General features: G+C 42.7%; 1 protein-coding gene across 2 annotated transcripts; it reads left to right on the forward strand.

Annotated features, from left to right (window-relative positions):
* The first annotated feature begins 4154 nt into the window (after positions 1-4154).
* LOC110505398 (kelch repeat and BTB domain-containing protein 11) lies at positions 4155-9962 on the forward strand. 2 transcript variants are annotated; one of them, XM_021584592.3, is made up of 3 exons: positions 4179-4841; positions 5150-5244; positions 5640-9962. In XM_021584592.3, the coding sequence occupies exon 3, from the start codon at positions 5754-5756 to the stop codon at positions 7905-7907; it is 2154 nt and encodes a 717-aa protein (XP_021440267.3). In that variant the 5' UTR covers positions 4179-4841; positions 5150-5244; positions 5640-5753; the 3' UTR covers positions 7908-9962. The 2 variants fall into 2 exon arrangements, with proteins under 2 accessions (XP_021440268.3, XP_021440267.3); XM_021584593.3 differs by lacking the exon at positions 5150-5244 and having other exon boundaries at positions 4155-4841.
* Positions 9963-10018: the final 56 nt, after the last annotated feature.

The following is a 10018-nucleotide window of genomic DNA, read 5'->3' on the forward strand; positions in this document are numbered from 1 at the left end:
TTGTTCCACCTGAGCGAGTCTGACCACAAGTCAGAGACAACTATGATGACACACCAAATGTGTTTGATGGATCCTTTTGTCTTCTTATAATGCCTCTTAAAGGAAAATTCCACTCGAAAAACAATCTATTGGTATTTGTTTCATTATTCCATTGTTGACATAATCCCAAAATGTTTTGCTTGTCAGCAATCAAGTTTTCAAAATATGTAACTTTCAAAATACAGAAATCATGCAGTTTTTGGGTGGAGTTTTCCTTTAAGGGGAAAGTAATCCAAAAGCAACAAAGTAATCAGGTTATGTTACTGAGTTTGGCTAATCCAAATGTTACGTTATAGATTGCAGTTTTGAACAGGTAACTAGGAACTGTAATGGATTACATTTTAGAAATGAAAAAAAGAGACTAAAGCTTTGTTAACCTAACCTTCTGGATAATGTGCTGCTATCAATTCATGTAAGGACGGTCTTTTGCCCGGAGTGTAGTAAGAACTGCGGGTGATGCAGTTCCTGAGGATTTCAACATGTACTCTCATTCTCTCAGCTGGTCAGGATCTAATTTGTTACATGCTGCCCACATAGTGTTACACAATCATGTTGAAATGTATTACTGTATTATCTGTGTTAACGCAAATATATTCTAGAACTTGAAGTTCAGTGTCCCTGCCTTATCCAAATGATTACCCTTATGCCATATTATTCCAGTAATAGTTTTCTGTAATCTAATGTGCTGTATCATGAACCCAAACATATCCCACAGGATGTCTCATTTAGCTAATGTCCTGATGACTATTCTGTCTTTTAGGGTAAAGTTCAACCACAGTGATTTAAGTAGGCTACAGACAGTATTTATTAACCAGTGAAGGTATACAGACCAGCAGCACTTCAATAACAAATACTGTATCTAGGATACTGTATCAAACAAATACTGTATCAATTGTCTTGGACAATTGTGGTGTGCCTGGATTTGAACCTTTTATTTTAATTTTTTTCATCAAACTGTCCCCTTTTTTATTTTTCTGTCAGATGGTCCAGGACCATCCTCAGACCATTGCTTTAATTTTTGGTGGAATTCTCATTTCTTGATATAATACAGGATAAAATCATGCTATGTCACATAATTGCGCACTAAACAGGGCCCCATCACCACAGAGCAATCCCAGGCTCGTGCCCTGTCTGACTGTTGTCATTCATCACACTGGGAGATGGCCTTGACTCACAAGCACACGGTTTGTTTTCTCGGATCCTGCATGGTTTCCATGGAGAACTGTCAATAGTCTGTGACAGCATGGCTGAGTGTGATTTCTCTCCTCACACCGTGTGGATGTGTGTTGTGTGGCATGTCTGCTCCTCAAGATAATACTGCGGGACAATCGTGCATTATATTGTGAACATGGAAGATTTGTTGTGGCTATGGCTTGCCTTTTCTCTGTGTTCATCTGTCTCAGGCAGGAATGCTGCAGTGTAATCCGTGGTGCTGATTGTACTCTGGTGCCCTTGTGTTGGCCCAGAGTGGCTCAGCTATTTTTATATGTAAAAGGCCAGTGGTTACGCCATGCAACCTCCAGAGAACGGGAAGATAAGGGTGCTGGATAAAACTGTCTCCGTCTATAACTGGGATACTGATATGAGACACACTGACATGTTATGCTATTTTAACTCCGTGAAGATGGTGGTTGATTTGCTGGTTCTTAAATTTGTGAGAATAATTATTTTTTTTAAGTTAAGGGAAGCACTCGTTTGCGCTTAGTTTTTTTTGCGTTTCCATTTGGGTTGTATTCATATGTATGTATGTATGTATGTATGTATGTATGTATGTGTGTGTGTGTGTGTGTGTGTGTGTGTAATAAAACATTTTGTAATCATTTGCGAGACTGGACTGAAGGAGAGGGAGGCTTATTTACAGTGCCTTCAGAAAGTATTCACACCCCTTTACGTTTTCCACATTTCGTTGTGTTACAGCCTGAATTTATAGGTTAAATTGAGATGTCACTGGCCCACACACAATACCCTCAATGTCAGAGGAATTATGTTTTTAGAAATCTTTACAACTTAATAAAAAATGAAAAGTGGAAATGTCTTGAGTCAATAAGTATTCAACCCCTGTTCTGGCAAGCCTACATACACTTAGGTTGGAGTCATTAAAACTTGTTTTTCAACCACTCCACAAATTTCTTGTTAACAAACTATAGTTTTGGCAAGTCGGTTAGGACATCTACTTTGTGCATGCCACAAGTAATTTTTCCAACAATTGTTTAGAGAGATTATTAAATTTATAATTCACTATCACAATTCCAGTTGGTCAGAAGTTTACATACACTATGTTGACTGTGCCTTTAAACAGCTTGGAATATTTCTTAAAAATGTTAAATTCTAAAATGTTCCGATAGGTTAATTGACATCATTTGAGTCAATTGGAGGTGTACCTGTGGATGTATTTCAAGGCCTACCTTCAAACTCAGTGCCTCTTTGCTATCATGGGAAAATCTAAAGAAATCAGCAAAAACCTCAGACAATAAATTGTAGACCTCCACAAGTCTGGTTCATCCTTGGGAGCAATTTCCAAACGCCTGAAGGTACCACGTTCATCTGTACAAACAATAGTACGCAAGTATAAACACCATGGGACCGTGCAGCCGTCATACGGTTTCTCCCATTATTCTCTGCCGATCCTCTCAAGCTTTGCCAGGTTGAATGGGGAGCATCGCTGCACAGTTATTTTCAGGTCTCTCTGAGATATTCGATTGGGTTCAAGTCCGGTCTCTGGCTGGGCCACTCAAGATCATTCAGACTTGTCCCAAAGCCACTCCTGCGTTGTTTTGACTATGTGCTTTGGGTGATTGTCTTGTTGGAAAGTGAACCTTCGCTCTGGAGCAGGTTTTCATGAAGGATCTCTCTGTACTTTTCTCCATTCATCTTTGCCTCAATCCTGACTAGTCTCCCAGTCCCTGCTGCTGAAAAACATCCCCACAGAATGATGCTGCCACCACCATGCTTCACTGTAGGGATGGTGCCAGGTTCCTCCAGACGTGACGCTTGGCATTCAGGCCAAAGAGTTCAATCTTGGTTTCATCAGACCAGAGAATCTTGTTTCTCATGGTCTGAGAGTCTTTAGGTGCCTTTTGGCAAACTCCAAGCGGGCTGTCGTGCCTTTTTACTGAGTGGCTTCTGTCTGGCCACTACCATAAAGGCCTGATTGGAGTGCTGCAGAGATGGTTGTCCTTCTGGCACTTTCTCCCATCTCCACAGAGGAACTCCAGAGCTCTGTCAGAGTTATCAGGTTCTTGGTCACCTCCTTGACCAATGCCATTCTCCCCTGATTTCTCTGTTTGGCCAGCTCTAGGCTGAGACTTGGGTGGTTACGAACTTCTTCCATTTAAGAATGATGGAGGCCACTGTGTTCTTGGGGACCTTCAGTGCTGCAGAAATGTTTTGGTGCCCTTCCCTAGATCTATGCCTGACACAATCCTGTCTTGGAGCTCAATGGACAATTCCATCGACCTCACAGCTTGGTTTTTGCTCTGACATACACTGTCAATTGTGGGACCTTATATAGACGTGTGTGTATGTGTGTCAAATTATTTCCAATCAAAATAATTTACCCCAGGTGGACTCCAAGTTGTATAAACATCTCAAGGATGATCAATGGAAACAGGATGCACCTTAGCTCAATTTTGAGTTTCATAGCAAAGGTTCTGAAAACTTACTTACATAAGGTATTTCTGTTTTAATTGTTTTATGCATTTGAAAATGTTTTTAAAAACCTGTTTTCGCTTTGTCATTATGAGGTAGTGTGTGTAGATTGGAAGAAAAAAATATGTAATCCATTTTAGAATAAGTCTAAGGTAACAAAATGTGGAAAAAGTCAAGGTGTCTGAATACTTTCCAAATGCACTGTAACCCATGGTGTAAAGGATAGGTTGAAGCAATGTTCTTCCTTTCAGACTAAAATATGATCGGATGTTGTAGCGTACCAAGCAAAAGGCGGTAGCCGTAGTACATTTTAATGTGGACACATGTCTTTATAATTACAATACCCCACTAGGGAAACACATGTGTATGTTGTCTAGTGAACAACATATTTGTTGTCATTTGGCTTTGCTTTTGAAGTAGGGCCTTTCCTATAAGGGTCTTACAATGACAGGGTCTTATAATGCACGCATGGGCGCAGATCGCCGAGCTTCCCCCATGACATCTCGGACACAAAAGCGTGTGAAGGAATGTCGCATTTTCCCGGTGGTTTGCCTCCAACGCGTGCGTGGTGCATGCGCTGAGGGAATATCCGTCTAGAGGGTGTGTGGTCTATATCAATAACTGTCGGATTGTAGCCAAGTGTAAAAAATCTAAATACATTCGGGGCAGCGGAGAGGGAGAACACTGATCTATGCTGGGCTGATTTTAAACTGTGGGGGTGAAATACGACATTTGATGCTCACGCCTCAACTCGGACGCACTGGAGAGCTGCAGGAGGAATTTACTTGGCAACATATTGGTCGTGGATAGATTATCTGAAAGCCTAAATCCTGGAATGACTGTGTTTTGTTTTAACCAAGACATCGATGTAGTTAGTGGGTATTCTCTTGTGATTTTTTTAATGGTATAACAAAGATCCATTTACTCGGAGATGATTTGTTCAAGTGATAGCCTATATAGCTAAAGGACATGTAATGAAGGACTTCTTCACATTTACGAAATTACCTCTATATATGAGGGAAAAGAGCTGTCTTGCATTTTTGAGGTTCTCCAATTTTCAGTATTGGGGCTACCTTACATAACTGGGCATTGTGTGTGTGTGACTGAAAACGGTCTGTTGAACTGCGCTGCTACTTCACCACAGACACAAAGACGTAAGTAGTAGGCTATACTATAATAACAATCATCATGCTATTTAGGTCAACGTTTTTTTTAAATATATATATATGAGTCGAGATGCATTTCCATCTTTGATGATACCTTAATAGTACATTTAGCCTTGAATTATTTGCTTGCCTTACAATTATATTGCGCGCAAATTTGCCAATTTATATTTCTTCACGTTATGATGAACGAATATATATGAATCAATTTCTATAAATGATTGTACTAGAATTTGGTTATTACACAATTTGACAGCGAAATGTGCGCGTGAACGGCTTTCCTCTCCCATCATATTCAGGATTTAGCAGTCAGCAGTGGCCACTGAGCATGCGCCCTGTGTGTCCGTCTCCCACGGGGTCGCGATTAACACAGATTAGAATGACCATCCAATAGGTAGGTCATGTGTGTTAGCAGTATATAGCAACAATAATTCACTTGTTATTCCAATCACTATATGTCTAATATCTTAATAGCACTTGAATTCATCTTTTTCTGCACAACACATGCCAAATGTGCAATTAGACCCGCATAATAATATCTGTAGAATTTAATAATGTTGTGTTTTTCAATAGAGTTTAGTCAATTTTGAGAACATCAGTTACTCTATAAAACTCTGAAGATATGCCAAAGTTGGCTCCATGTTTTGCTTGTGGAGTAAGGGCGCCCCTCAGAGTTTAAGTAGCACTGGCAACAATTTAGGTTTTAGTTATTTGAAACATGCCATAGAAGCAGGATGGATTTTCAATGACTTTTGATATATTTCTCTTCTCCCCTAACGTGTCAAATAGGTTCAAGGGACGAGACCTGCCAAGATCTGGAGAAGTGATTCTAGAAAATTCTGTTGGATTTTCCTCGCTATGATCACTGAGGATCTGAACTACCACTAGCTCTGATCAGACAGGATGAATGACAGACAGAGACCGGGAGGAGGAGTGCACACAGTGGAGGCAGACGTCATCTTCCACCATCCCGTCTGCTCGGACCTCCTCTCCTCCCCCTCGGATGAGGATGTCTGTCCCCTCCCACGGAAGCAGGAGGGGAACACCAATGCTCCAGACCTGGGATTCATACTGGACGACCAGGGATTCTGTCGACAGAGCACGCCAGTTACAAAGGAGTACTTGTTGGATGGTGGTACGGTGATTGGGCATCATCACTTTGATCGTCCACAGGGTGATGGATCACACATCTCAAATAAAGATCAGCTTCACATTACTGATCTTTCTCATCTAGCAAATACATCTCACATACCCAAGCTTGATGCTGGTAGAGACCAGAACTGTACTCATGGCAGAAACGGTATCCGTGAGGATATGAATGGGGCGAGGGCCAAAGTGCCCTGCAGTGTGGGTCCCTCACTATACTTCAAGGGAGAGGCCAGAGAGGAAGCGGAAGGGTCTCTGTCCCTCTACAGAGAGAGCATAGTGGGGAGTCAGTGTCACATCACAAACGTCACCGCCTCCCCGGAGCAGGGGACCTCCGCGCCTGACACTCATTGTATCACCGCGGACAACCAGCCAACCATACAAGAGCTGGAGCGCTTGTTCAGCCACAGCTCTGCCACAGAATATGACACATTGTATGGACAGTCGGGGCTTGAGTCGAGCCAAGGACACAGGGGCAGTAGTGGCCTTGGTGGGGTCAGTAACACAACGCCTAAAGAGGAGCCGGATTTAGTGATTGAAGTCGGTGGCCAGAAAATCAGTGTTCATAAGTCTGTTCTGGCAGAGAAGAGTGACTATTTCAAGGCTCGTCAGTCGAGAGACATCCTGAAAGTGAAAGGGCTGAAGTACAAGACCCTGACCATCCTGATAAACTATATCTACACCTCTCAGATGAATGTGCACAAGGACAATGTGGTAGAGGTGATCACAGGAGCTAAGATCTTACAGATCCCATGTGCCCTCCAGGCTGCTATGGATACCATCTCAGAGCAGGTCACAGCAGAGAACTGCTACGAGATTCTAACTATCGCCAAGAAGCAACGACTCAACGAACTGAAGGAGACGGCCTATCGCTTCATGAGTGACAATTTCCTCCAGATCCTGCGGGACCAAACGGTGTATGGACATCTGACTGGGTCGGAGAGGGATCTGGTCCTGAAGAAGAGAATGGAGGGGAAAAGATCCCTGATGGTCGCTGAGATCAACGATGTGTTCGACCGCGTCGGGAGCCGACCTCAGAGTCGCTGTAACAGTCGACCGCAGAGCCCTCTGTCCGCGGCATCCTTCGAGGAGAACCACATGATTTACAACTTCAACGAGGCAGCCAATGACTGGAGACCTCTGACTCTGATGCCGGAGGACATAAACACTAAGGGCTGTGGGATCTGCACCATGTACAACTACCTGTTTGTGGCCGGTGGGATAAAGGGATATGGAGATAAGGGCAAGGTCTCAGACAAGGTGTTCTGTTACAACCCCATCACTAACCGCTGGAGCGAGGTTCGGTCGCTCAACCAGGCGCGGTCGCAGCTCAAGCTAGTGTCTATGGAAGGTAACCTGTACGCCATAGGAGGGGAGTGTTTGTTCACAGTGGAAAAGTATGATCCTCGGACTGACAGATGGACCACAGTGGCTCCCTTACCCAAAGGGGTGTTCGCAGTGGCCCATGAAGCCACCACATGTAACGGAGAGCTCTACGTCTCTGGCGGGTCTCTGTTCTACCGTCTCCTAAAATACGACCCCAAGAGGGACGAGTGGCAGGAGTGCCCCTACAACAACAGCAGGAAGAAGTCAACCGACATGGTGGCCCTGAAAAGCTTCATCTACAGGTTTGACGTGAACCGCGACCAGGGGGTCAATGTGTTCAAGTACAACACTATAGTGAAAATGTGGCACGACTGTGTATCACAGCGACAGGGCACCCCTTTGCCGTTCCGGTGCGCCGTCATTGGGAATTGCATCTATTGTGTGAACAAGACTCAGATTCTGCAGTTCGTAGTGGAGGAGGACGGCTCTTACTTTGTAGAGGAACCTCTGAGGCCACCACTGGAAGCTAAGGGCCTACTGTTCCCTTTCATCCTCAGTCTGCCTGACAAGACTCATGTGATATGACCGTGTACCAACGACGCTACATTACAGAAGCCCGTCAATAGAATATAGTGGACCTTTTAAAATAGAATGAACATTTTTCAATGTCAGCTTTATCCCCCCCCCCCCCCCCCCCTGTCCAGTTTACCTGCTCGTAATGGAATGTGTTGTCTTTGCATGGTCAGTGACAGTATCTACAGGACAAGCCTTAACACGGATGACTTTTACATGTTAACTGAGTGCAACCAGAAATGCATCTGACTGTAAATAATGAGATAATGACACGTGCAGATGTTTTTTTTTGTGTGTATTTCCCTGCGTTCAGTCTGTATTGTGCATTTTTGTTTTAGCAGATAGTTAGAATAGATATTGTTTTTCATTCTGTTGGCTGGCTGGTCGCTTTTAGACACTAATCTCACATCAGAGGTGGAATTGTCTGAGTGCAGGGGCAGCTAAAGTATGTTCTGACTGACATAGCTGGCAAGTCCTATCTAAACGAAACAAGCAAACACATAAGCAGCTTCATCTGGTACAGTACAAGGCCTGCTACTGTGGTGATGTATGCTCTGTAACATGGCTCTATGAAGAAACGGTGGGGAGGGGAAATAACATTCACAGCACCAAGGCCTGATATCAGAACTGCCTTTGACATGACTTCACAAGGCCATTGAACAGGAGGAGGAAATTAGCCACATACTGTATATATTCTACAATGATGCTATTCTACCAGTATAGATAATCGAGGAATAATGTTGAAGAGCACAATGCACTTATTAGTGAATTAGGTATCAAAACCAGTACCCACCTGTTCATTCAGAACCAATAACCAGCCGTGCAAGTTTCGTTGTTTTGTGGTGTGCATGAATCCAAAGGGGAATTCTTGCAGCACCAGAAGAGTGGTGTTTTTGACTGATCTTTGGGATCGTGTTAGGCTACTGGGTTTGATTGAAACGGGTCTTAGGTGTGCAAAGATGTTTACAGAAGACAGGATTGAGTCCGTATAGATATGAGGGACAATTCTTACTGCACACTGTTCACTGTTAGGGGCCTGGTCCTTGACTATCACGTTTGCCAAAGACAAAAGAAGTCTGGTATTGTCTCAAATAGTCTGATAATAACACATCAAACCCTTTCAGACATTTCAGTAAATAAATCTATAGTAAATATATTTGGGTGATTAATATCCTAAATCCCTAAGATGTATGTGACCTCTACAACACTAAGCAATAGTATTAGCAGAAATGTATCCGTGATACAAGGGCACCACACTTGCTGCTACAATATTCTTTTAACATTCTTCAGAGAAGTGAGGAGTCATTTCTCCTATGCAGGACAGGAGAATTTGCCCTTGTCCTGCAGATAATGAAAACGCTATTATGTTGTCATCTCCCACAAGTATTAGATGAGCCAGCCAGAAAGACTGTGACTAGCATACATAGTGTGCATTTTTTGGATACTGCCTCACAAGTACTGGACTATTTCAGTATAATTTATGCTAGCCATGTGGCCTGTGAGTTTTATTCCATCCATTTATAATGCGTAATCATCTCACCCACACAGTGTTTAGTAGTAGGAAGCACACTCTTCATCAACTTTAAAACTTTAAAATCCTTATTTCACTTTAATACAATACTGGAGCTGGTCAAATAGCCCTCCATCTCATTGCTCTTTCTTAGAAATTAGACCTATTTGTTTAGTTTTTGCAATAACACATCAAATGGGAGTTTTGTTCATCTGTGGGATTTTATTCAGTGGAATTTATTTGGTGAGCAAAATGCAACTATCACATTTTAACAGTATCTCCGAGAGGCAGTTGTAACTGTTGTGACAGAGTGGATGTGGTTGGATTTATTAGTTTGGTATTTTACTGGCTGGCGTCAGTGTGTAGTGAAGCTCTTATGGCCTGTTGGCTTTGGACATAATATTGCAATGATGAGTGGCTTGAAAGTACAGTGTTGGTTGAAGGCTTTCTTGCTGTTAATGGCATATAATAAGTAACAGCTAAAAAACAAACTGTTTTAATGATGTATTTCAGTCAAAACTAAGTGCTGCAAATAAAATATTTTGTGTCTGAGAAAAGTGACAGTCATTCTCTGTAGAATGTGTCTTGCAGTATGGATGGAGAGGTCCTTAAT

This window comes from Oncorhynchus mykiss, chromosome 25 (assembly GCF_057628025.1).
Source record: "Oncorhynchus mykiss isolate SJ-2025 chromosome 25, ASM5762802v1, whole genome shotgun sequence".
NCBI lineage: Eukaryota > Metazoa > Chordata > Actinopteri > Salmoniformes > Salmonidae > Oncorhynchus > Oncorhynchus mykiss.